General features: G+C 36.8%; 6 protein-coding genes and 1 pseudogene across 9 annotated transcripts; 3 read left to right on the top strand and 4 right to left on the bottom strand.

The window, feature by feature from the left end:
- Nucleotides 1-1,703: 1,703 nt before the first annotated feature.
- On the bottom strand, nt 1,704-3,808 carry LOC104717547 (glucan endo-1,3-beta-glucosidase 12-like). Its single transcript, XM_010435131.2, has 3 exons — nt 3,610-3,808; nt 2,256-3,518; nt 1,704-1,946 (listed from the first exon to the last, which is right to left on the bottom strand). Exons 1-3 carry the CDS (start codon nt 3,677-3,679, stop codon nt 1,912-1,914), a joined length of 1,368 nt encoding a protein of 455 aa, XP_010433433.2. The 5' UTR covers nt 3,680-3,808; the 3' UTR covers nt 1,704-1,911.
- A 499-nt stretch (nt 3,809-4,307) lies between these two features.
- On the top strand, nt 4,308-5,904 carry LOC104717546 (small ubiquitin-related modifier 1). Its single transcript, XM_010435130.3, has 3 exons — nt 4,308-4,635; nt 5,268-5,417; nt 5,523-5,904. Exons 1-3 carry the CDS (start codon nt 4,561-4,563, stop codon nt 5,613-5,615), a joined length of 318 nt encoding a protein of 105 aa, XP_010433432.1. The 5' UTR covers nt 4,308-4,560; the 3' UTR covers nt 5,616-5,904.
- Nucleotides 5,905-6,476: 572 nt separating this feature from the next.
- On the bottom strand, nt 6,477-9,154 carry LOC104717545 (GDP-L-galactose phosphorylase 1). Of its 2 annotated transcripts, none has more exons than XM_010435129.3 (7): nt 8,458-9,154; nt 8,252-8,370; nt 8,091-8,150; nt 7,739-7,981; nt 7,464-7,649; nt 7,118-7,366; nt 6,477-7,029 (listed from the first exon to the last, which is right to left on the bottom strand). In XM_010435129.3, the coding sequence occupies exons 1-7, from the start codon at nt 8,567-8,569 to the stop codon at nt 6,667-6,669; spliced, it is 1,332 nt and encodes a 443-aa protein (XP_010433431.2). In that variant the 5' UTR covers nt 8,570-9,154; the 3' UTR covers nt 6,477-6,666. The 2 variants fall into 2 exon arrangements, with proteins under 2 accessions (XP_010433431.2, XP_087326591.1); XM_087470465.1 differs by having other exon boundaries at nt 7,739-7,966.
- A 2,504-nt stretch (nt 9,155-11,658) lies between these two features.
- Nucleotides 11,659-13,644, bottom strand: LOC104717544 (uncharacterized). Its single transcript, XM_010435128.3, has 7 exons — nt 13,168-13,644; nt 12,987-13,053; nt 12,806-12,852; nt 12,504-12,591; nt 12,265-12,398; nt 12,020-12,118; nt 11,659-11,885 (listed from the first exon to the last, which is right to left on the bottom strand). Exons 1-7 carry the CDS (start codon nt 13,387-13,389, stop codon nt 11,808-11,810), a joined length of 735 nt encoding a protein of 244 aa, XP_010433430.1. The 5' UTR covers nt 13,390-13,644; the 3' UTR covers nt 11,659-11,807.
- A 164-nt stretch (nt 13,645-13,808) lies between these two features.
- Nucleotides 13,809-14,834, bottom strand: LOC109127908 (stigma-specific STIG1-like protein 1). The gene is made up of 2 exons (XM_087470463.1): nt 14,383-14,834; nt 13,809-13,923 (listed from the first exon to the last, which is right to left on the bottom strand). Exons 1-2 carry the CDS (start codon nt 14,721-14,723, stop codon nt 13,809-13,811), a joined length of 456 nt encoding a protein of 151 aa, XP_087326589.1. The 5' UTR covers nt 14,724-14,834.
- A 3,241-nt stretch (nt 14,835-18,075) lies between these two features.
- LOC104720099 (mitogen-activated protein kinase kinase kinase 18 pseudogene) lies at nt 18,076-19,629 on the top strand (annotated as a pseudogene). Its single transcript, XR_015568226.1, has one exon. The product of XR_015568226.1 is annotated as a mitogen-activated protein kinase kinase kinase 18 pseudogene (transcript).
- A 3,108-nt stretch (nt 19,630-22,737) lies between these two features.
- On the top strand, nt 22,738-27,336 carry LOC104717543 (imidazole glycerol phosphate synthase hisHF, chloroplastic). 2 transcript variants are annotated; one of them, XM_010435126.3, is made up of 19 exons: nt 22,738-23,016; nt 23,101-23,183; nt 23,308-23,402; nt 23,640-23,743; nt 23,863-24,032; nt 24,145-24,259; nt 24,351-24,406; nt 24,488-24,526; nt 24,626-24,724; nt 24,912-24,974; nt 25,086-25,148; nt 25,242-25,324; nt 25,466-25,574; nt 25,674-25,727; nt 25,949-26,036; nt 26,334-26,371; nt 26,446-26,551; nt 26,727-26,893; nt 26,978-27,336. In XM_010435126.3, the coding sequence occupies exons 1-19, from the start codon at nt 22,827-22,829 to the stop codon at nt 27,035-27,037; spliced, it is 1,782 nt and encodes a 593-aa protein (XP_010433428.2). In that variant the 5' UTR covers nt 22,738-22,826; the 3' UTR covers nt 27,038-27,336. The 2 variants fall into 2 exon arrangements, with proteins under 2 accessions (XP_010433428.2, XP_087326586.1); XM_087470460.1 differs by having other exon boundaries at nt 22,768-23,016; nt 24,484-24,526.
- Nucleotides 27,337-27,360: the final 24 nt, after the last annotated feature.

Genomic DNA, 27,360 nt, shown 5'->3' with positions numbered 1-27,360 from the left:
AATGCACATTGGTTGCTTTCTAAGAACCATTAATCTGATAACCAGGTGAAGAAACCTGGACATCCGAAGACGGAGATGGAGCTGGCATGATCCGCCGAAAAAGAGAGCGCCTTTTCCCAGGCTAACTTATCGTCCAAAGTCTGAGCAATTATATCATTCGCCTCGATATCTAAACCTTGAAAAACGTTTTTATTTATGGCCTCCCAGATTGCCCATGTGGTAATTGAAAAAGTTGATCAGGATCAGGATCACCCTGTTGAGAGACACCCCTCCAGAAAACAAAATCAAAATTCGAGTACATCGACTCATATGGAAAACTCTCTGACGAGACCAGAGTCGGAGATAAATCTCAAACTTCACACGAGCAGGGGTATTCAAAGAAAACATGATTAATAGTCTCAACTGCAAAATCGCACTATTTACACCAAATATTACATTGGACAACTCCGTGTATCAATTTCTTTTTATACATAGTTTTTATTTTTTTTGTTAAATTTAATTTATTTTAAAAACTCTAAACCCGCACATCGGGCGGGTCCTAATCTAATTTTAGTAAAAAGGATTAATCATCTTTTTAATAGAAAGACAAATATAATGTTTATTGTAATTAAGAATACATTAATTTACAAAAATAAAAATGGAAGGCATAGCAATCAGTATGTATGCATAAGATCTCTAATAAGTAAGTTAACGTTTCATTTTTATTTTATTTTAATGAGTTGTTTTTTGTTTTTTGTTTTTGAGTTAACTAAAGAAGAAACCTACTGAAATATAGCGTAAGTGGTTAACTCTGATAGTTGTGTGTATTTTTATAGAGAGTAGCTAGAGACTAGAGACGATTGTTAAGAAAATCATAGGATAAGTAAGTAATGTTTATTTACTAAAGAAGCGAAAATAATTAAATCTACTGTGAAAAATCAATGTTTCAACATCTTAGTTTTCACTATATTCCCCTGCTATGACTTTTTTTTTGTATCTTCTTCTTCTGAGTTGACGAAACAAGAAACATATGCCAAGGAGACATGAAACAGTGTGGGATCACTTCATGAACAAAATAATGAATGGTTTTCGAAGACCGTGATATCATATTTACACACAGACTATAATTAGAAACATACATTATTCTAATAAGTTTTGGAATATTCGAAAATAGAATCACTCACTTTCTCTCGCTTTCCAATTATATTCGGGTCACGTAGTGGAGCTTCTAGTTCTATGTGAACAATTTTTTGTTTTCTTAATTTACAAAAGTAGATGTATATCAGTATTGGCAATTAAAAAAAAAAGTAGATGGATATCAGTGAAGTAACTATTAGTTTAATTAGGCATTTAAATCGATTTTAAAAAATTGTTGACAAATCAGTGTCAGAACTCAGAATTTTATGTTGACGACGTAGCTAATGATTTTTTTTTTTTTTTTTTTTTTTTTTTTGTGTGTGGTCTCCGTTTGATTACTAAAACGAATCGTTTACACAAACTTATGGTCAATATGGTGACATCTAATACAATTACTTATGGATTTCTATCACGATGAGACTCTTTATAATTGTACTATTTATTACTTTCAATAACAAGACATATTCATGTTAATTTGTAATATTTCTACGTTATATGGCTTAAATACAAATGTTACGTACTATTACTATCTAGCTCATTTCTTAAAAGAGAGATAGAATACTCTAAACACATGATAATGTCTAATACTCTAAACACATAATGTCTCTTTTAATAAATGAGCTGGTTTAATTATTTTACAAGTACTTCTTAATTTTCTGTTTTCTTTATGGCTGTAAAATATAAAAACCTATGACTATTCTAAACACAAACGTCTTATAATAAAACCTCACTGCGCTAGCTAATTAAATAAAGGCAGAAAATAAACAAATGCCGCTAACTACTACTCCTCAGTCCTCACTGTCCGGTGGGAAACTCACATTTCCCAAATCCTGCAATCAACCAAATTCATATTAATTAGAATGATATAAAATATTAAACATCATCATATCTTACAGTTATAACTATGAAGACACGATATAACATGAACATCTTAAAATTCTAAAACGCAAAGAGAACACGATATAGCTGAACTTTCGCAACTACCAACTACTAAACCACAATATTTCACCTTTTTAGCTTTTTTTGAATAACAGTTCATGAATTAACACTTGATTCCAAATTAAATTCAATCAAATTAAATGTAATCGTATGATAATAAATTTGATAATTAGAGAAAAGGGATGATAAGATTAACGTACGAGGAGGTTGCGTGACGACGTGAGCAGCTCCACCAAAGTAGCACGTACCAACACCACGCGCGTTCTTCTGATAGTAACTGTTGAAAGCGTACGAAGCATGCGCTTCTAACGTCTCAGGATGATAACACGTGGCACCTGGCTGAATCGGACGGCAATCAGCTCCTCCTTCTCCGCAAGCGTAATCAAGAGCCGCCTGAAGCCTATCCCTCGCCATCTCTCCGTTCGAAACGCACCACTTCGACACCGGGACCTCATCTCCCTTACCGTTGACCGGAAACGTTGACCTCGCGGTGAACGGAACGTCGTACACCTTCCCTTCGTTTGGGTAGAACAACCCGTAGTTTCTCTCAGACGTTGGCCCTGGTTTCTGGTTCTCGTTTAACAACGCGAATAGATAAACGTTAAGAGACTCCCTCGGTCTCAACGGCGTCCCATTATCGGTTAACACTCTCTTCACAAGTCCGACGTTATACGCCGCCGCGTATGGTTCGCTTGCACCGATTTCGTTCTCGTCTCCAACGGAAGGCCACCCTGTCTCCGTCACCATCACCTTAACGTCGTTAAATCCTACGGCGGACATAGCGGCGTAAACGGCGTCGAGTTGAGCGTCGAAGAGATTGTTATACTTCAGTCTGGTGCGGGAGTCTATGTTCCCGGAGTTTTCTTGAAACAGAGCGTAGTCTAAGGAGATTTTGTCGGCGTTTGCTGAGTAAGCGAAGAACGGGTAAGCATTAACCATTAGATACGACGACGTTCGCTGTAACAGATCAAGCATCGGTTTAATAACCGGTTCGATTAAATCCGGTTTAAAAGAACCGGAAGATGGCGGGTACGAATTAGCCAGCGCGCTAAGAGCAACCGGTGAGGAGATCTTGATCGCTTTGTCGAGGTTATGCTTCACCAGAGAGGTGTGAATGTTCTTCATCGCAGGGTCGAGATACGGCGTGGTGTTCTTGGGATCGACGAACACTTCGTTACCGACGGCGATAGCTTCGATCTCCGTCGCTGGGAAGTGTGAAGCTACGTTGGTTTGAATCCAGCGGTCGGCGAATGATTGGTTTGATGAGGCGGAAGAGAGAAGCTCGTTGGGGAGAGCGACGATTACTTTGATTCCTGAGTTTGCAAGCGCGGCTAACACGTTTTTATCTGTGTCGTAGATTTTGATACGGCTGATTCCTTGTGATTTCAGGAGGCTTACTACATTCTTTGGTGACGGGAGGTTGTTAGCTATCCGGCCGTAATTTACTCCGATCATTCCAGACTCTGTGGAAACAAAAACGTTAAATGAGATGAACGTGAGGATACAGAGATGCATCTATAAACTAACGCGAAGAATAGAAAGAAAAAAACTAACCAGCGTGTGTGAAGGAAATGGTTGGGAAGAGGCAAAGAATGAGAAAACAAGGTAGGAAAGAAACGGCCATTGATTTCTTCAAGAACAGAACTGTGGGTTGATTGATAGTTATGGAGACGTACGTACGAAAGATTAGTGTGTGTGTGTGTGTTTTGCCTGGTGAGGGGAGCTGGTCTATCGTTTTTATATGATTTATAGATGTAAAGAAGTGTGCCAAGTGGGGGATGTGGGATAACTAATTACACGGAAGACTTGTTGAAAAAATATGATAAACTGAAAAAGCGTAATTTTAAAATTATCTATTTATAGCTTAAAAACATAAAATTCAGGTAAAGAAACTTTCGAAATTTTAACATAGTTGATTTTGAATTTGTTTGAAAAAGGCTTTTAGATTTATTGTTTTCTTTCAACAAAGACCTTTGGTTCTTTCTATGTGCAATCCTTTCTTTTTGTGAAGAGAGCGCGACTCACTTTATATTGTTCAACTAATCTTTTTTTTTCTTCACTAAATTCGATTTAATTGTTAATGGTGGCTACGTCGTTTTTGAAAATAGATGGGGGATCACATTGTCTAATGGGTTCGAATCAAATAGATGTAGCCCAATGAAAATATCATAAGCCCATAAATAAAAAAAACGCAGTAGTAGTGTCTCACAGCCGTTGGATTAAAACAAAAAACCTAGAGAATATGAACCGTTGGATAAGGGTAGTAGATGCCCTACAACGATTCACCACTTTTTAAAGAGATAAAGAGGAATCCGATGCGTCCAAGTACAAAAAGCCACCGGGCCAATTAGAGAGAGAGAGAGATTTTTGTTTTCCAGATTTCTTTCAGTCTCTTTTTCTATTTATATATTTTCATATCTCTCTCGTTTGATCGGAGTCTGAATCTCTCTCGTCGTTCTATCTAATTTCTTTGTATTTGTGCACCGGACGAGAGAGTCTTAAACGATGTCTGCAACCCAGGAGGAAGACAAGAAGCCAGGAGACGGTGGAGCTCACATCAATCTCAAAGTCAAGGGACAGGTATCTATCCTTTTCTACTTTTTTTTCTCCCTTTTTTTTTTTTTTTTTTTTTTTTTTTTTTTTTGAAGATTTGGGTTTCTGATTTGAATCTCTCGTGTAGCTCCGATTAGGGTTTTATTTTTTTTTCCCGATTTGGCTCTCGTTTCACAATTTTAGGGTTTCGTACAACAAGCTCAGTGTTGGTGGCTTTTTTTTTTTTACTTTGGTTTTTGATTTGTCTGGACAAAATATTGTGCTGTTTACTGGTTGTTTATGAAAATTCGATAATTATAACTTGGGTTTTAGGTGTGAGTTGTGTATATAAAGCTTGTGGATTCTGTTGTTGTTTGAGTGTATTTCACAATTTTGCAACTGTAAAGTTGAAACAGTTGTTGAATGTTCTAAGGATTTGTGAACGATGCTGTCAAACAATTGTCTGGTTTATTATGCTGATGAGTTTGTAATCTCTCCGTTGGGGGGTGTTTATGTTTGGAATTCTCATAAGCAAAAAGCCTACATTATATCTCAAAACAGAGAGACTTTAGAATTCCAAAAAAAGATAGAAAGAGACATTAGATTTCAATTATTGTTTCTTATGCTATCTCTTAACTTTTGTTAACAGTGTTATCCTTTGTAATTTGGTTCCCATATAGGATGGAAACGAGGTGTTCTTTAGGATCAAGAGAAGCACTCAGCTGAAGAAGCTGATGAATGCTTACTGTGACAGGCAATCCCAGGACATGAACTCCATCGCTTTCTTGTTTGATGGACGTCGTCTTCGCGCTGAGCAAACCCCTGATGAGGTAAAACAAAACACATAATTCAATCTACACATGCTCTTATTTTACCCTCTTAAAATGTTGTAGCTTTTCATTATAACGCTAATAATCATCCTGATGCTACTACAGCTTGACATGGAGGACGGTGATGAGATCGATGCGATGCTCCATCAGACTGGTGGCGGTGGTACTGGTTTTGCTATGGCTATGGCTATGGCTTGACACTTCCTCCTCCGGGTTTTAGTAGGGCTTTGTGTGATATGGAATGGTTTAAGGAGTAATCGGCATTATTAGGATATTTCCAGACTTGTTTTTTTTTTAATCGTGGCCATTAGTTCATAGTAGAAGAAACTATGAATTATGTATGGTCGTTCAAGGTTAAAAAGAACCATTCGGTTAATTATTCGTCTTTGTTCGTTTGTTATTGGATCCTCATCCTGTGTTATTACTCTACTGTTTGGACTTAAAGGTGTTATTAACCCGATTATCTATAATTTCTTGGGTTTATAAACTCATTGGTAAAACCAGTAAATGAAACGATGAAAAAGCCCTTATTGAAATATGATGAGATAATGGGCGAACAAAATATAAAATCCACTCGGACAATGCAACAAAATATTCTATAACTTGAACCGTGGTCTTGTTTGTGATTGTAGTCTATACACGACGTGCTTAACAAACAGTGATTGTGATGGTTCATGATCATAAGACACACCCATGATCAAAACAACCAGTACTGTCTCACAAGACACACCCATGATCAAAACGACTAGTAATTATAGTACTGTCTATACACGATGTGCTTAACAAACAGAGATTGTGATGGTTGATGATCACAAGACACACCCATAATCAAAACAACCAGTACTGTCCCAAGACACACCCATGATTCAAAACAACCAGTAAGGCAGTTATAATAGTACTGTCTCATTTTCTGCACGTTAACAATAACATGTACGTTGATTTTAGATAGAATTCGATACAAGCACTTGGCTGAGACCGAGACATTCTTAAGAGTTAAGACATACTAACCACGACTTCGAATGACTTTGAATGATCATATCTATAAAATAATCATCATCATGGAGAAGAACATATATATTCATCATAAACACGAACTTATAACAACACTAAAAAAAAAACAGAGCAATTCTAGGCACAAAATACCCACAACCATCATTAAAACACCAAGAAGCTTCAAATGCAACTAGCAAGAGAGTTTGCTTATTTAGGCTTCTAATTATACATACAGACCACCAAGTCACGATATTGTTCACTGAAGGACAATGCACTCAGAGGTAGTCCCGTTTGTGATAGGACCTCCATGGATACGATTGCTTTTCTGGTTAACAACACCACCATTAGGGATTTGCAGGTGAACTATGGTTCCTTCAAGATCCTCCTCCTGGTCACTACAACCGATGGCTTCAAAGATGAGAGTGTTAACCTCCTTAAACCTTTCCTCTGACAGAGAAGCTTCTGCAAGGAGCCTCCAAGCATTCTCCTCTGAAGCTCCTTCGTAATCCTCTTTCCTCTTCAGCACCATATGACCACTTATCTCCCACACGGCTGGGTTCACTTGCGTTTCCAATACCTCGGGGCTTACTTCACCTAGAGCCTGTTTCTCTGCGTAACACTGCAATTTATATATTGAAACTGTTATTCACTTTTATTGGGTGGATTCAAAACATGTAGTGATCCAACGGTTTGAGCTAATGTTATACCTGTGGCATCACGAAGATCTGCCTTCCACAATCAGCGATGAGGATGTTGAAAGGTATGTTGTCGTTCTGGAGGCAAACGCAGGCATCTGATACAGTATCAGATAGGTCTTGCATAGAGCTTCCACCTTCAAAGAGAAGACTTCTCACAGGGTAATTCAGAAGCTCTGAGATTTTCACACCACTAACAGTGGTAACCATATTCTTGGTAGGAGCTCGCTCAAGTGGGAAAGGCATGGCCAGGTAATATGCCTGTTTCCAACAAAATCACCACCAAAAAAATCAATACAAGTCAACTTAGACAAGCCGGAGAAAAAAGGAATTATGCATGGGTCACTATTGTGTATACCTGAAAGTGAAGATGGTTGATAGTGGCAAAAGCACCCAGGCTGTTGTAACCAAGTCTGAAGTAAGGATTCGCGGCCTCAGCAGCCATGTGAACTGCAAGCAAAAGGCTTTTGTGATCGATCCTCTGTGGCAGGCAGTCAAGAACACGAGGAATCAGCAGCACATGCCCATACTCGATCGGGCTAACCTGTTAAAAAAAACAATAAAGAATTAATCTTTTGCTATCAAAACCAATCAAAGGACAACAAATAGAGCTCTCTGCACAAGATTCTTTACATTGATGGCAACAACACTGAAAGAATTCTCTGGATCAAGAGGCATGCAGGGGAAGAACTGAACTTGGCCATCTTCGCCAGCTTCAAACTGGAAGAGCAGCTCTTCTTGACCAACTTTAGTGAAGTTGAATTTGCTGCCATCAAAAGACTGCAAAACCTTATCCACACGGAACTCGGTTGGCCTCTTCTTTAGGTGACGACCCTCGTTTAGCTGAGCAACGAAACCATACTTCCCCGGGATAACCTATATAACAACAACAAGAGAAAACAATCTTAAGAAACAATGCAAAACAAACCTCGGATTTAAACAAACATCACTAGATTGTCAAACAAGGTATAAGAAAGACAATTACTTTGGTTTCGCATGCAGTGACATCATAGCGGAAAAGTCCTCTTTGGAACCTATCCTCCCACTGAAAACATAAAAAAATGATTGTTTTAATGATTAGACTCTTTTAAGCAGAAGAATCCACTAAACTCGTTTTGCTCTATGTAAGTAAACGATTTTACTTACCTCTCCGAGAACGAGAGACTCAAGAAAAGCCACAGGAGGCTCTTCAGCTTCATGGCTGACCACAATCTTCTCTCTGGATTTTTCCAGATTCTTACAGGCATACAGAGGAAGCCTAGCCCCTATAAACACAGCAAAAAAAAAGTGTGAATCAAAGAGTTAAAATTAAGCAACAGCAAAAAAAAGACGATTTAGCTTACAGAACGTACCATTAATGCAACATGCGCCGAGGCAATTCCGTCCACAGCCGACGGATTCATCAGCCGCCTCATCCTTCTGGTAGTTCGATACGACGGTCGGAACTCTCTTAATTTTCAACATTCTCAATTCCTTCTAACCCCACAAGATAAATCGATAGAACCAAAAAAAAAAAAAGGACTCTCTAAAACAAACCTAAAACCTAGAAGCTAATAAGATGGTAGATGAAAGTGGAACCGCCTCCGGCAAGAAAGAGGAGATCAGAAGGGCTGCCGCCTTCAGACGGCAGAGCTCCACGTCCCCCGTGCGGCAAAGGATTAGTTTCGATTAAACAACCCTTACGTCGAACTATACGGACATGAAAGCTAACACCCGGAGATATCCCGTGTATAGCCGTGATGCCGATCACCTGATTCCCCAATTTTTGGTAAAATTCGAAACGCACGCCGGAGAAAGTTTACAGATTTCACCGAACCCGACACTCAAAACAGCAAAAAAAAAAAAAAAAAAAGGAGAGATCTTTTTGATTTGGGTTTATACAACTTAGATTAAAGAGAGAAGATTGATTCCTATAACAATTTGGTTTTTCCTTTTTTTTTTTTTTTTGGGGTTGAGGTATAGTATTTTGCGGATACAGTGTCTTAGGAGATATCGAATGGGCTTTAAATACAGATAGGAGATGAGTGAACCAGAGAAATTACTAACGACAAAAATATATCAAATTAATTTTTATTTTATATATAACTTTTTCCTTCCCTTTATTTTTTTCTGTGGTTGTGATTTGGACGTGAAGTTTCTATTATTTTATTTAGGTCGTATTGAATTACTTTATTTTTTCCTCGTTATTTCCTTATCTTGTCTAACTTTAGCTAGTTTACCAAAGTTTTGGTTAGTCGGCTAAAGGTTAAGAACAAAAATCGAATAAACGAATAGAAAATGTTAGGATCAAGTGCAAAGGTATATACATAATTGATACTCTATGTGAATAAGTGTTATTAAAATATAATTTTCATTTAAAGTTTCGTATTTTTCAAATGGTATCAAAGTTTCATATTTTAAACCGATATAAAAATATTGATATGAAATAAATTAATCAAAATAATTATCATTTGGAAGAGATGTGTGAAGATTTTGATTTCTCATTATCTCAAGATACATAAAAAGATGTGTCATTCTATAGTAGTTATCAAATAAATGTAAGTGGGATTGTAGTTTTCTGCATGCAATTTGTAAGAGACTATCTACTAGGAGGTTGCAATAAAATCTACGCACTATAAAAGTTCATGCGGCATATATATGATCTCGGTAAAATCAAGGTATTAGTTTGTGTTTTTATTCTTGTTTTATGTTGTCATTACATAAAAAATTTCTTTGGTCATGCTTTTTCATGAGACGATGTGTGGTCGTAGCAACTTCTACGAGGCTCAATTGGGCTAACGTTGGACCATCGTTCATTAGGTCGATATATTGCGAAGCTAAATTTTAAAACTTACATATAGAAATAATGTGAATAGTTTTAGAGCATAGCTTTTTGGAGGGTTTTGTTTTCTTTATGACATTATTACCAAATTACAAATGAACAAAAAACAAAAAAGGTATACAAAAAAAACAGAAGTGAAGATCCTCGGAATCCAAAGAATAGGATATAGTTCTTGAACCACATAATTTCGTGGTCCATTTTTTTGTTTAGCAATATCTACAAATCGAAGCCCTCCTTCCATTACCGATTTACCGTTAGTTTTATTTTATCAAACCATTTATCATGATCTCAAGGCCTCAACATGTTAATACGAATTTATTTTGCATCAAGAAATTAAAATAGCACCCAAAAAAAGAAAAAAACTTGTTCGTATGTGTAGTTAAAGATTTGAATATGTATGGCGGTGGTAGTGTCACTACCATGCATGTAAGTCAAAATTCAAGCGGTCAACAACAATAAGTGGTATATATTGAATCTTAATTGCGGTTGACCCAGGGGAAGAAAACTCAAATCCTCTTTAGTCAAGCGTTTTTGTGGTCAACAGTTTCCAGAGAAACATCTTCTGTATCTACATGCAAATATCATATTTCTATAGAGTTTCTGGCAAGTATTTGTTAATCAGCCAAAGAGAAACCCCAAATAAATGTTTAAACTTGTAGAAAAACCCAATGATGGAGAACAGAGCCCTTAAAATGGTAATCTAAGTCCCAAGCCCAAACACAACAAGCTCGTTAACTCTAACGACCAAATGCATATTTTTTTTCTTTCTGTAATGCATATTGTGAATACACAATGGTTTATCACAAAAGAATGAATTACTATATTTCTAATAATTAATCGACAAATATAACTTTATACTTAATCTTACAACTTACAAGAAGTGCTTGAGTGATAGTAGCTAAGTTGCTCTTTTGGGATACTCTCTTGGTCCGAAAATAGGGTAGCTAATCCTCACATTGGTGCAGTGGTGCTTCCCATTTCGACCTGCAGTTCCATAAGTTCAAAGAAGCATAAGTTCTAAATATTGTCTATAAAATATATACAGAATGCTAAATAAATTGGTTAGTTGTAACATAATTTAACAAGGGCTAGGCTAATAACCCTCATCCATACCATATCCCAACATGGCCCCTTGGCAAATGGTCGTTCCTCAAAATCGGGTCGATACGAACCAAACATTAGCAGAGTTAGATGTAAGTGTATATCGGATTAGAGATAGTAGCTACCCCGCGTGGAAGCGCTCCTACGATAAGGCCACTTCCTAAAAAAATAACGCAACGCAACCCAACCCAACCCATTACATCTAACTTTTTGGAGGGTTTTGTTTCTTTATGTCATGACATACAACATTACAAACAAACAAAAATGAAAAAACAAAGAAGGTAAAAAAACAAGTGGAGATTGTCGGAATAAGGAAAGGATATAGTTCTTGAACCACATAATTTTGTGGTCCATCATTTGTTTTGCAATATCGACACAAATTGTATGCCCTCATCCTTCCATTACCGTTAGCTTTCTTTTATGATCATGATCGTTAGACCTCAACTCGTAAATACGAAATTCATGTTTTGCAAATTATCAAAAAAAAATTGGCAACTACTCCGTATTTGCTAGTCAGCCAAAGAGAAACCCCAAAGAAATGTTTTAAAAAACGGTTTTTCAAAAACCCATTGATGGAGAACAGAGCCCTTAAATGGTAGTTCACAATCCCAAACCCAAACACAACAAGCTCTTTAACACTAACGACCAAATGTGTTTATTTTTGTAATGTATATTGTGAATATACATTAGTTTATCACAAAGAATATATATATTACTAATAATCGACAAAAGTAACATTAAACATAAGCAAGTTTACAATAAGTGTTTGAGTGATAGTAACTAAGTTGCTTTTTTGGGGTACTCTCTTGGTCCAAAAATTGTGGAACCAACCCTGACATTGGTGCTTCCCATTTCAATCTGCAGTTCCATAAGTTCAAAGAAGCATAGTCAAACATCATCTTCTACAGTTGTGGTTCCTTCCTTTGATGAAAGTAAGAGAACATTCAAATGATTCTATGCCAAAGATATTATAAGAGAGACAAAGATATTACCGCTTGCTCGAAGTCACCCGACATGCCCATGGACAGTTCAAATTGATCCTCAGCCACTCCAAGTGCCTTGCACACATCAGCTCTACAGTTTGAAAGTGTCTGTCCCAGTTGAAGGGGGGAAATAATAAACCTTGATAAGTAAAAAGTGTAGAAAGAACCCGCGAGGGTTTTGTCGCGGTTGTAGCTAGAACAATAGCCTTATATATGATTACATGTACACGGATAGAGTAGATTCAGTGGCATACCCTGAAGTTCTCTGGAGTAGACGTATAGTCAGGCATCCCAATAGTCATTAATCCGGAGAATACAAGATTCGGACAGTGGAGTTTCACATGTCTTGCTAGCCCTACAACACTGGAAGGTTCGATTCCAGATTTGGCTGCACCAGTTTAAAGAACAAACAATTAGTCAGCCAATGGACGAAGCAGGATAACCATATCAATTTACAGGACAGGATTGGAAGCTCGGTGGAAAATACACTCACACACTTCTCCGCTTGTATTCACTTGGACCAAAACCTTTAGTGGATGTCTCCCAAGGTTAGAAACAGCTCGATCTAGATGGTTTGCTACCTATATGATTCGTCGAGTCAAATCAGTCCAAAATGTTGCACCAAAATAAAACATCAAACCAAAACCTCTTAGCAAAATCAATTGCGCAACATAACACTGCTTTCTCATCACTCTTAAATCTTAAACTATCTCACAGAACATCTATGTATCTGCTAGCTAGTTTATCCTTAGGGAATCCAATCTTAGAACTGTGTTATGAGTGAAGTTATATTACCTTTTCGCCATCAACACCATGAACCATTGCCAAGTTTGGGACTCCAGCTGCAAACATTGGATTAAAGAAAAAAGAGAGTTTCACTTTCACTTGACCCTTAAATCAACAGTAACAATTCACTCCATAAAACTTGGAGAGTCGTTAGGTATTCAAAGATAATGGGAAATTTAAAAAGTCACACTCAATAGCGTTTTGGCTTTGTTGCTCTGCAAATGTCCCACGAAGTGCCACTCTATATCTTCAGGAAGCTGCATATCACACAAAATTGAACGAGAAACATTCGCATTCTGAACTGAAAAAAATTGAGACGGCGAGGTTCGATCTCTAAAAAAATTGAGAATCGTAGATATAAATTGGTGAACCTGTGGAGCTTTATCGATGATTTCCTGGACGTAATTCTCGCCGAAGCAGCGGTGGCCTGCGTCGTAGATTTGGCGGATAAGTGAGACCGGTTTAGTCTTGGAGACCGCAATGACCCTGACCCGCTCCGGATCTCTTCCTACTTGCTCCGCCGCTTTACGAGCCCTCAGAATAACAGACCGGAGAGCAGTTGCGGCGGTTGCCTCCACCGCTGGAGCTGCCATCGCCACTCGTTCGTAGGAGAACGCACGCCTGGGCTATTTTCGGTAATTAACAATTTCGTCGTCGTCACAATTTTCTTCCACGTAATTAAAATTAGTCTATGGCCTTTTTTCGATATTGTGATTCACGACGGTCCACAAGTTCATTAATAATTTTTGTATTAAGTATATATATATCAAAATTAGTTTATGACTTTTGGATATTTGCATAAACATAATCAAAATCGTTTTTTTTTATATATACCCGTTCAAAACTTTATGGGATTCAAAATTACATACACCACTTATTTATTCAACTTGGACATAATAACATCCAATGTAAATAATAGAGATTTTTAATTATGTAGCATTAGTTAGATTGCGGTGTACTTATATATATACGCGCGCCCCGGGCCTTCTCGTGTGATGGATCGATCATTCATTCACGCGTAGTTACATAGACCATAGACGCAGAACTCACCGACTTCACACGGATTGTTACACTGTCCACAATGACGTTTGTCGTAAGCCAAGTAAACGCATTGCCCGCGACAACATTTTTTTTTTTAAATAAAATTTCTGGTATTTTATAACTTACGGTCGGATACAGTAGTGGTTTTTAGTGTCTCAGCAACAACAAGGATCGGGTTGAACATGCCCGATTAGGAACTAAAAAGAAAAGAAAGAAAGAAAATGCATACATAGAGAGACTCAGTTAGAGAGGCCTCGAAACCAGTACTCTAGCATACCACGAAGCTTCGGAGATTTGTTCCGAGCCAAACAAGTGTTTCGGATTCGTCTATCCAAAAGGTGGTAGAGACCTTCAACCGGTGTGCGCTTTCCAGTGAACAGGCGTGCATTTCTCTTATGCCAAAGTGTGTAGATTACTGCCTGAGCTACCAGGAGCTTTAGAGTTGACAGGTTCCCTTCAGAGCAGGGGGCTTGTAGCCACAAGATAAGTCTATCCCAGGTACTGAATCCCATGAAGTGTAGTTGCATCCTTGCCCGCGACAACATGTTTGTGAGAACTTGCATTTGTTCTTACACGCGCCACAGTTCTTGTCGTCGTTGCTCACGTCTATGCACTTGTTGTTGCAGCATGTCACCTTCGAGTTGCTTCCTCCGCCTCCGTAGAGATTACATATTTCAGGGTCCTTGTTGCAATGGTCCGCAGCGTTAGGGTTTCGCTCGCTTACTTCCTTCTGAGCCAAGAACCGACTTGGCCTTATAGTAGGCGTACCCGGTACATTGAAGCTCGTGTGCTCCACGGTGGTGGTGGTTGTGGTTCTGGTTGTGATGACTGCGATTGTGATTGCGGTTGTTATTGCGATGGTCACGAGTAGGTTCAAGAGGGCCATTTTCTTCGGAGCTTTGGGGTTGTTTGTGTGAAAGGGAAAGAGAGAGAGAGAGAGAGAGAGGTATTGTTCTTCTTTTTTCTTCTTAATTAGAGAGACTGTGAGAGAGAAAGAACTGAGATTGGTGAGGATTGAGGAAGGAGAGGATGGAGTTAGGGTTTATACTTTATATATAGTTGTCGTCAAGTAGAGTTGACGTAGGAAGTGCGGTAACAAAATGTGATTATATATTTATTTTCCGTGGTTTGTAAGTATGTTTATGACTATGTGTGTTTTGTCGATAAAAATAAACGAATAAAGGAAACAATTAGAACACAAACTATGTGCATGTATACATTATATTGGTATATATGGTGCGTGCATTACGCCTCTAGGAATGAAGAAGAAATACAAATTAAAAAACATGTATTTAACATGAATACAAGATGGAAACCAGTTGACTACTATACTTTATTTAGTTGCTAGATGAACTTTTACCGCAGGAGATAATTAATCCATCTCCCCATTGGCCGACCTGAGGTAATTCAGGCGAGTTGAACGGAGAAGTAAAGGCGTCCAATCTTTTTTTAAAAAAAATTATTGGTAGCGAGAACCAAGAAACATTGATTTTCCTTTCTAATAAGGGCAAAATTATTAGACAAGCCAGCTTTAACTTGTGTATCACAAAACTCGTTCGTTCGTGTTTAATCAGCCGTTCATTACAAGTTTAAAAATATGAATTAATATATGCATGCAACATTACGTTAACTTATAGTAGAAGATTCGACGAAATGAAGTTAAATTACGCTCTTGTTGACACGAAATGGTTCTTAATCAGCTTTTGGCTCAATATAAAATTTTCTACTCTACTCAGCTGGAAGCATGGAATAGGTCGTGTGTTCGTCAAGTATTTTTTTTTTCCATCTATAACATAAACAGTTCAGTATATAAAGCAGTTTTAATGTAGTATTGACTTATGTTCTTATATAGTTTATAACAGATTTTTTTTTAAAAAAATCGACAAGATTATTATATCTTTCATAAAAATCGATCAATCATCAAAAGTAAGGACAAAACAGTAGAACAAATAGATTGATTTAAAATTAAAACTTTTTTGTTGATTCAAAGTTGACTATGTATGATATAATTAGTTTGTCAAAATTAAAAAAAAATTCCGTAACATGTGTTATATGACAAATTTAAATGTCAAAGTATAAGGTTGACGCAGAGGGCCAGGAAGTCAAATGGTCAACTCTTTTCTCGCATAAGTTTATAACACACTTCAACTTTACGTCATTAAAGTCAACATCATTCTTCTATTGGCTGTATTCTGGCCTCTACAAATTTAATTACACTGTACGTCTACATAATTTATATTTTGTGTTAATTTACATTATCACACGATGCGTAAACTCTTTTTTTATATACGAGATATGCTAAAAACGTATTCCTAGTCGGATACGAAGTATGTATAAATATTTTTAATCTATTGAAACAAACAAATGTACGCCAAAAACATTTCATAGCTTCCATTCTTCAAGTCAACCATTTAAAACTTTGCTAAAAATTTAAAACTAGTTAAACATTGAAGGCCCGTATCGATATTGGTTTTCCCCAACCTTTTTATTAAACATTTAAACCAATTTATAATTTAAAAACTGGTTTCTTAACCCAATCTCCTATACTAATAATGTAATTATATTTATAATGGCCCATTTGTTGATAATCTCTGTTAATTGACGATGCGTTATATATGATGCTGAATTTGATGGATTAAAAGTTGAAAACAAAAAACCATTAGTCTCATCTGGTTTTCCAAGCGTGAGTTAAAACCCTTGTCCTATACAGAAAATCATTATTAGATGGGACGAGAGGTATCAATACTTTTTAACTTCGTATGTCACTTTTGATTTATTTCACTAGTTATATAATTGTATTTAATTATGTTCTTTCTTTTTTGTGTGTGTTTATATGGCCTTTGTTAGCTTACATATATTAACTTTAGTTAGATTGATCGCGGTACTCATCGTCATATGGTACTTAAAAACCGTCACAAAGTTGTATAACAACTAAAAAGCATATATCAACCAAAAGAAAGAAAGAAAGAAAAGTATTTGAAAATTGTAAACCAATCTAATCTTGCTTTATAAGGCCTTCTATTTCTGAAATAAAGCAAATCTATAACTGACCCTAAACAATACGCGTAGTTTTCATGAATTTTATTTTTATGTCTTAATTAGTGTTCTATATGTACACTTAATCTTGCGGTTAATAAAAGATGTCTACATTACACATACTCAATATTGACACACACCAATTTGTCCAAATCACATGCATGAATCCGCGTTTTTCATCCAACCCACAAAACTCCCAGCTTATCATTCTATCCATAACCGAATAAAAATAAAATAAAAAAGTAAACTCTGAAGTCCAACTGTATTCTCGGAGCAAAAGCAAAGAGGAATAAATATTGGGATTCCCAGCTTGCATTCTAATTAAAGACATTGTCACCTGCATTCACATTACGATTCGACCACACATTTTTCTTCTTCTTTTTTCTTTACAGCCGCATAAACACACATAAAATAATTACTTCTTAACTTTGTTCAAGTTAAACCCTCTTTTAAAGTAGGCTGGAACTGGATTAATCTCGTTCCCACGTTAAAATGGTCTGTAACCACGCGCCTTCGTCACGTAAATGTTTCATGCGAGTCTTTTCTCTTTTCTTTTCTTTTCTTTAAAAACTCGTTATGGGAGGATTGAAGTAACGGCGCCGTCCACTCTGGCTTCATGCCGTCAAAGCTGTCATTACCCATTCCTATTCCGCCACGTACAGCTTGTTTCACGCACTTATTTTATCACGAGTAATGCTTACCAGATTTCCTCTGTGTGCGTTGCGAAATATGTACGTATCTGTGTGGTTAGTGTGTGTTCTTTGCAAACTCCTCGATTAAGTATATTACACATTAAATATACACAGATGACTTAACATGCAGCTGTTGGCAACATTGATAAAGTTTGCACTTATTGACAAGTTTGCACTCACAAGATGATCTTGCAGTGAACGTCATACCATACTCATTTTGGCGATGGAATATACTTTCGAACAAATAAATTAAACCATATACTTAAGTTTCATTTTTTTAATAAGCATGGTTGTCATTGGTATGGATCATGCTTAAATATTTGCAAAATTCAGACTAAGCTACGCCTGTCATAAGGTACAATAATTTTGGAACTTTGAATATTAGATTAAACTGCTGTAAACAGTAAACAAATAGTAATATAATTTATCCAAATCTAGGTAAAGTGAAAGATAAGCTTAAAGTAATGGAGCTTCATAATTGGTGGAGAAGAAATCAAGAAAATTAAGAATAAAGAATGTCGTATTAGACTTTGAACCAAAAGCCCCATGCCAAAGTCACATACACACACACTTCTACATACCCAAAACACACACATACATAAAACTCTTATATATATATATATAAGCTTCTTATTTACCCATTTGCTTAAACAATTCAACATCTCTTATTCATCAAAAAAAATTCTCCCACTCTCTAAAAATTCACATCTACTCTGTTTTCTTCTTTTTGCTCTGTTCCTAGTTCCTAATATGGAGATGAATTGGACAAGGGGACCAATCATAGGTCGAGGCTCAACCGCAACCGTCTCTATAGCAATCTCAAACTCCGGTGAGATCTTTGCTGTCAAATCCGCAGAGTTGTCTTCCTCAACGTTCTTGCAGAAAGAGGAATCGATCTTGTCTACATTGAGCTCTCCTCACATAGTCAAGTACATAGGCTCTGGTTTGACGCGTGAGAACGATCGATTGGTTTACAATATCCTGATGGAATACGTTTCTGGCGGGAGTCTTCACGATCTAATCAAAAAATCCGGCGGGAAGTTGCCGGAGCCGGCGATAAGATCATACACACGACAAATTCTCAACGGTCTGATGTATATTCACGAGAGAGGGATTGTTCACTGCGACTTGAAGAGCCAGAACTTGCTGGTCGAGGAGAACGGCGTTTTGAAAATCGCTGATATGGGCTGTGCTAAAACGGTTGGCGAGTCGGAGTTTTCCGGCACACCGGCGTTTATGGCGCCTGAAGTTGCTCGTGGTGAAGAACAGAGGTTTCCGGCTGACGTGTGGGCTTTGGGATGTACGGTGATGGAGATGATGACTGGATCAAGCCCATGGCCGGAGCTAAACGACGTCGTTGCTGCAATGTATAAGATTGGATTCTCTGGTGAGTCGCCGGAGATTCCCGTGTGTGTATCGGAGAAAGCTAAAGACTTTCTGATGAGTTGTTTCAAGAAAGATACAAAACAGAGATGGACAGTGCACGAATTGCTTAAACATCCTTTTCTTGACAACGACGATGATAAAGAATCTCAATCTAGTGAGTGTCTGTGTCTGAATAAGACTTCATCTCCGAGCACTGTGTTGGATAAACATTTTTGGGATTCATGTGAAGTCTCGAAGTGTCATTTAATTTCGATGGATCATGACAACCCTTTTGCTGGTTACTCGGAGTCTTGTGATTCACCGGCTGATCGGATCGAGAAACTTGCCGGAGATGATAATTCAAGTTTACCTGATTGGGATACGGAAGACGACGGCGGGTGGTACAAAGTGAGAGGCGATGAACATGAAGAAACCGAGGAACGCAACGGGGACCAGGACGTGATTTGCGTTGAAGCAACGTCGTCGACTGAAGAAGTTGGGGATTGGAATTCGAATCAAGACAGCTTGTTCTTGGAATATTCCTCTGACGACATCATTAATAATTTCTACTCTAATGTTGCTATTCAAGGAAATTTTATTGCTTTTTATTATTTTTGTCTTGAAGATAAAATAAAGAATGTGTTTCGCACTACTACTACTAATGAGAATAAAAAAAACATTTGTTTTTCAAACTGGTAGCTCGTTTTTTTTTTAAGTCATATTAACCAAGTCTGATGAACATTGAACCATGTCCATGTGTTTACAATGAAAGAATCTACAACAAACATATGTCATAATAGACGTTAAGGTTATGCACTAGTACTAACGATTTTTTATTTTCTAGAGACTATTGTACGTACACGACTCTACAAAGGCAAGGTAATTCAAAGCCGTACATCTTTACAAAGGTTGGAAATGGAATAGATGAGATTTGACTATAGATGAAGTCAATCTAGATTTGGTCCAAAATTAAACGTACGTATCTACAGACTACAGACGACGTCTATAGTTCCGTACAACTTTTTGGGTGTTCACCACCTAATAAAACCGCATAGGTACCCTGTTATGTGAACGCAGGCGACTCTTTCTTTGAGGTTTATGATCAAAGTCGGAGTTTACATAATTGAAGTAAATAAAGCGGACTAATCCTTTTAGTCAACTTCCACCGTCTAAAATCTATTAACACATAGACACCGACACTGACAATTTCGTTGGTCTTGATATTTGATAGTTCTACTGCACTACCATCATTTGAACATTCTTCCTTTGACACCAATTACCTAACAAAACAAATGATTAAAAAAAAAAAAATCAATATCGCACAATTTATTCGGTACCGTTTGCGGAAATTTGTTGTACCATTAATTATATATTTTCCGTACTTAGCCAAAGAACAAACAATATATGAATTTAAGAACACCACTGATCAGTACTAGTATAATTAAAATCTCTGGACGACAAAAGCTCTCACTTTCACTTAGAAAAAATGTTTGTGTATAGTACAAGTACTTTTCTTTTAAAATTGATATAAAAATTATTTTATGGTTAATTATTTGTTTCCTTTTTAAATCATTAAAACATTGATCTTATCTGTTGTAAGCTAATTTACAAAACAAAAATGAAACAATAATAGTATTTTTTTTATTTTTTTGTTCAAACAATCATAGTATTACAAAACCATTTTCTCGTACCATATCATTTGCCACTATCTTTAGTACATGCCATAACCGCATTAACATATAGTTTACCTACAAAACGAAAAACTAATCACAGGTAGAAGATGATCGTTGTGAAGGGTTGATGCTGGTGATTGATGACTCAATGCTGATGTCGTGATGACTTTATCAAACGCAGGACATATATACCAAAGAGTATTTGTCATCTCATTTTTTTCTTTTCTATTTGAGTAGTTAGTATTGGTTTGTAATAGTGGTAAGTGGCGAATGCCCAAAAGTAAAACAATCTGACTAATTTTCCAACAATTACGGTAAGAACAATCAGCCGGTTGAAAACCCACTGCAAACAAATTCCTTGGTGAAACTGTACCTACTATAAGTTTTCTTTCTAGCTGTTCATTTACCTTACCAATAAAATTATGATAACATTATCCAATCCAAATACAATGATTTCAGTAGTTCCCAAATATACATCAAAACTTGAAGTCATATATATACGACGTATTGTCTTGTGAACTATTACATCACATGTTACTAAATCATTATTTCAGATAAATTTATTAGAGATGAAAAGAGTTGACTAGAGAAAAATGATGGGAAAGAGTTATTGTTGGCAAACGCAGTCAATAACAATATCATATATGAACCTTTTATTTTGTCATCTTTTGTTCTGATCATCTTTCATGTCTTCCATTAGATGGCTGGAGAGTAGGTGACACCAACTCTCTCTGATTCATTTCTTTTTAAAGTATATATCTATTTAAAATTAATGTTGTTTTACTCTGGATAAGAAAACAAAATTCATCACATAATCCTAATATTACATTTGATAAGAACATCTTAAAATTTTTATAAAAAAATTATTATAAAAATCTTATAATGATGCTTATATAGAAGGAAATCTATACTCAACATTTAGTTTCTAGAATATTTTCAAACATCACTAATTAATATAATGCACAATACTGGAAATAATATGGTCAAAAAAATTATTAGTATTAAATAATAGTTAAATCATTAAATCATTGGCCAAAACCATAATTTTTGAAAGAAATATAATTTTTGATGTGCAAATAGTTCAATTCCATGTAATAACACAACCACATAGAGATTTTAACATGTTGGTGGTTTAATCGGGGTTTTAGTTTTGCGTTACTAATTAGGTTTTAAAAGAATAATCATTGTAAGCCAAAACCAAATCTAGTATTGTTTGATAGAGTTTTAATTTTAGCTTTGAATTATTTTTTTTTCTAAAGAAGTTACATTTACTACAATTCTTTTTTTCTTCTAAAGAAGGCATCTTATCGGTCTCAAGCCGACGGGTACTACCTCCTAATAATATTGGGACAAAAAAGGTACGATTTTTGATGCCACCATCGGTTGCTCATGCAGGATGACAGTTGGGACAAAGATGTCTCCGAGATTGTATTGAATATGTAATCTGTAATGTCCATCCTAACAAACTAATAGTGAGACGGAAAAACAGACTAGAGGTAAAAGAAGTTGAAGGGACGTAATTGGTCAGAGCTGATAAGTCAGCTGAAGGATTCTTAGAAGGCAGCAAGTTTCAGATAGAACACATGGTGATTCGCTTGCTAGCGATTGGTAAACTCCTAATTTTTAGAATGGTAAAAGAGGTGAATGGTAAGTGTGTAAAAGTCGAATGAGAAGACGAGAACATTGGAACGGTATGAGTAATAAATAGTTTGTCGTTTTAGATGATTGATTAGGAAAGTAGGTGTATTATATTTATATACCCTTATCCATTCCAATATTAAACTCATTTATTATCAGTGTTTTTATTTAATTTTGTCATCATCAGTTTGAAATTTATAAACTGGTAGAAATTAATTTTATTTTATTTTTGTTATTGTTTCTAGTGGCTCTTATGTACTACTACGAGTCTATGTAATGTATGTATGTCATATATTATATGAAAGTATAGAATAACTTGTATTTAAGTACATTATTTCACTCTTTGTATTTGGTACGTGTACCTTCATTATTTTATTTTATAAAAGCAAGCTAGAGATGTCGAGTGAAGCCCAGGCCCATTATATCTGTTAATGAAGTTTATAAATCCAACTCAAAAGCCCCTTTAATATAATTGAAACGACGTCGTAGATAGAGTGGGTTAGTGTTGTTGACTTAGTGGACGGAAGGGACAACCTTTTGAAATAGCAATCGAAGAGAGCTTTCCTTGGCAGTGAGTGAGTATTGATGATAGCAATGGAGGCTACGGCGGCGCCATTCTCGTCAGTTATCTCTTCCAGACAAAACCTTTCATCCTCCCCTTCTTCGTCGATTCGTGTTTCTTCTCCGACTTCTTTGTTCCTCTCCCGGAAGAATCCTGGCAAATTCAAATATCCGAGAAGCCTCTCCGTCCGTGCATCTTCTACCTCCGACTCTGGTATTTTATATTGTTTATTCCTGTTATACTTCATTCGTTTTTGTTTCCTCTCTGAAGCTTCTTATTTGTCTCTGTGATGAGTAGTTGTGACTTTGCTTGACTACGGAGCTGGGAATGTTCGGAGCATCCGCAATGCTCTTCGCCATCTCGGGTTCACCATCAAAGACGTAGGAATCTAATTTTGATATTGTTTCTCATTTTCATCCCTGGGAACTCTAGTCAGTGTTGGGAAATGTAGTGATCTTGTAAGCGTCGTTAGGCAAAGACTGATATCAACTTTGTAATGTTAAGGTTCAAACGCCAGGTGACATTCTGAATGCTGATCGACTTATATTTCCTGGCGTTGGAGCTTTTTCACCCGCCATGGATGTGCTTAACAAAACCGGGTACGTGTATTACTAAGCTCTGTGGATTTCGCTGTTCCTTGATTGTATATCAATTACCACGAAGTATCTTTTGTTAAGTAGCTCAAGGTCTGAGGTCTTCTTATGTAACAAATCTGTAACCACATCTCATGCTTGAATCGTTTAAAATGCTTTGTATTCTGAGGTCTTCATAAAGCTTATAGTTGATATGTTTTGTCTTGTTCTTTATATACGATTTTCGGTTCATTGATGCTTCAGGATGGCTGAAGCATTGTGCACATATATTGAGAATGACCGTCCATTTCTAGGCATATGTCTTGGGCTACAACTACTTTTCGAGTCTAGTGAGGAGAATGGACCAGGTTTACCTCCATTGCTCCACTTCATATTATATTCTACAATCTATCCGTCAATACATTCAACATGATCTACTTTATGGTATCATGTACTTTCTACTTAAGCATCTGTATATTTGTGTTAGTCAAAGGTCTTGGTGTGATACCGGGAATTGTTGGACGCTTTGATTCTTCTGCTGGTATAAGAGTACCCCACATTGGCTGGAATGCTTTGCAAGTGGGCAAGGATTCTGAAATTTTGGATGATGTGGGAAATCGTCATGTATATTTTGTTCATTCGTACCGCGCCATTCCGGTATGGATAACAATTTTGTCTTTTTTATTTCTTCTGTCATTTTCATTTACGGACCTTTGTCTTGCACTTCTTTTACGTGTATTCTGAAACTTCAGTTCTGTAATTGTTGTAGTCAAATGAAAACAAGGAATGGATTTCGTCTACGTGCAACTATGGTGATTCCTTTATATCTTCCATTAGAAGGGGAAATGTGCATGCAGTCCAATTCCATCCCGAGAAGAGCGGGGGTATGAAATTTTCGTCTAGTTTACTTCATCTCTTATTCAGAGTCTATTTTCATATGTAGTCTTGTGCTAATTCTGAATCTGGTAATTTCAGAGGTGGGGCTTTCTGTTTTAAATAGGTTCTTGCATCCAAATTTACCAGCGACACAGGTAGCTTTCACTCTAACCTTACATGTACAAAGTTCCTAATTTTTTGGTGTCTAATGAAAACCACATTTCACTTGAAGACAGAAGCCAATGGAAGGGAAGGCTTCAAAACTTGCAAAGAGGGTAATAAGCTTTTAATATTATTACCGGATGTCTGTCTACTCCACAATTGCTCTTAACTATTATGATAGGCAGTTTTTCTAACTATTCTTTTTTCTTTAGGTGATTGCTTGTCTTGATGTCAGGAGTAATGATAAAGGAGATCTTGTAGTAACTAAAGGGGACCAATATGATGTGAGAGAGCAATCTAATGAAAACGAGGTCTGTGAAAATTGTTGTTTCAATGTCTTATTTTGAGCTGTGTTCTACTGTTCTTTGTGAAAAAATGATTCACTGTTGGTATCTGGATGTACTCGATAGGTCCATATCTTACCTGAGAGTTTTCGATTTCACTAGTTATTCTCATCGGAAACAATAAGCTCTGGATTTATAAACTTTTCTTGCGCAGGTTCGAAACCTTGGCAAACCTGTCGATTTAGCAGGGCAGTATTACAAAGATGGTGCAGATGAGGTATGCTTTAACAGTACTGTATATGTTCGTGTCGCAATAACTGGTTAATAGCTCCAAGACTCTTAATTGAGATTTAATTTGGCACTTAAACATGCTGCTTGTGGTTTGTAGATTAGCTTTTTAAACATAACTGGATTCCGCGACTTTCCGCTAGGGGATTTGCCAATGATACAGGTACCTAGTTTTTTTTCTCTCGTCAGGATTGAAGTATTACTTCTGCACCGTTTTCTCTCTATCTCCGATTTAGATCACTTCCATGCTTTATAGGTGTTGAGGCACACATCAAAGAATGTCTTTGTACCACTAACTGTTGGAGGTGGTATTAGAGATTTTACAGATGCTAGCGGCAGGTACATGATAAACTTTTCAGCTTGTTTCTTGTGAACATTTTTATGCAGGGATTATGCTCGTTCTTTCTTTTTTTATTTTCCTGCAAGGATGTTGCCATTTCTATCCTCTACTCAATATAATATCAAGTTACAATGGCTCAGGTACTATTCAAGCTTGGAAGTTGCTGCTGAGTATTTCAGATCCGGTGCTGATAAGATCTCCATAGGAAGTGACGCTGTTTACGCTGCAGAGGAGTTTGTGAAATCAGGAGTAAGCTTGTACTTGCCTGTCTAATTTATCGAAGTTGTTGTTCATGATAGTATCTATAACTGACTAGACATTTAATCCCCTTTTCCTGTTTTCTTGTAGGTGAAAACGGGGAAGAGCAGTTTAGAACAGATATCCAGAGTTTATGGAAATCAGGTAATTGTTACCCAGTCCAGAACAATTTGCTTTCTTTTTACTTAAACCCCAGCTTGCAAAAAATAAAGGGTGCTAGTTGCTTTAAGAAGGATATCAATATCTTAGTTACAGATGGAGTAAACAGTGAATATATTTTTGACTTTTTTTTATATCCTCTAATTGTGTGAAGTCGGCAGCAGCTTTTCACTTAATCATACTTGACAGGGTTTTTGTTTTCACAGGCCGTGGTTGTAAGTATAGATCCTCGTCGAGTTTATGTGAACCATCCTGATGATGTGCCATACAAAGTCATCAGAGTGACTAACCCAGGTATGCTGGTGTTATCACCTCTAAACGAATATGATATAGGCTGGTTCATTTATATCATGCACTAGTTTGCGCGATCATACATTAAGTGTCCAAGGCAAATATTCTTATTGCTATGTTAACCAAAACTCTAGTTTCCTGAAGGACATGATATGCCGATATGGTTCATCTTGCATCAATCTTATTTGAGCTTTTAGTCGTTTCCTTGAACTATACTAAGAACGCAGTCACATTGAATATAGTTTTTCCATATATTTGCATACAAATGGAATAACCTGGATTTAATCTTTTTGGTATTAGGCCCTAATGGGGAAGAATATGCCTGGTATCAGTGCACGGTAAAATTCCTGCCACCCTTTGCACTTTATTATTGATTTGTCTCATTTCTTGACTACTGGTTCTCAACTAAAAGGTCAGTGGAGGACGAGAAGGTCGGCCTATTGGAGCGTATGAGCTTGCTAAAGCGGTTGAGGAATTAGGTGCTGGTGAAATTTTATTGAACTGCATAGACTGTGATGGTAAGTACACTCAAAAAGTCCTTCGAAACTTTTAATTGGTTTCATATCTGAATATTTCAAGCACCATTACACGCGACACCATGGAAATCAAAAGCACACACAATCACTTATTAGCCTTGTTGTTTCAGGAGTTAAGATCATTATATGCTAAAATTCACTTCTCTGCGCGTTTCAGGTCAAGGAAAAGGATTTGACATAGACTTAGTTAAGCTCATCTCAGATTCAGTAGGCATACCGGTGATCGCAAGCAGTGGAGCAGGCACTCCCGGACACTTTTCCGAGGTGTTTGAGAAGACAAACGCATCTGCTGCGCTTGCTGCCGGCATTTTCCACCGGAAAGAGGTAACCTATTTTACTCTTGTTAAAACCCTTGGCTAAATCTTACACCTCGTCTGGTAACACTATTATACTACCGTTTGTATGAAGGTACCAATCCAAGCTGTGAAAGAGCACTTACAAGAGGAGGGCATAGAAGTCAGGATCTGAGAATTTTTGGTCTACGTGTTACCATTATTCATGTCACATTCAACAGGAAGTTCAAATCTCTACCTTCAATAAGCCCAATAAGTCGGAACCATCGGAGCTCTAGCAGACCTGAGTGATTTCTCTTATAACTGATTTCTTTTTGTCGAGACCATGATAATTTATTTTCAAGATAATATATGAATTTTATGTTTATTTCCTTGACAGTAAGAAAGCATACAAGTTTTCGAAAATATATACTTTTCAGTTCTCTCGTGTAAAATGTTCATTTCTATTAGTAAAGGAAAGAAAGCATACAAAAATTTCTCTCGTCTAGAAAAAATGAA

This window comes from Camelina sativa, chromosome 10, assembly GCF_030686135.1.
Source record: "Camelina sativa cultivar CO46 ecotype springtype chromosome 10, ASM3068613v1".
NCBI classification, from domain to species: Eukaryota; Viridiplantae; Streptophyta; class Magnoliopsida; order Brassicales; family Brassicaceae; genus Camelina; species Camelina sativa.
The sequence above is the reverse complement of the archived record's forward strand: the minus strand, read 5'-3'. Positions and strand labels throughout refer to the sequence as shown.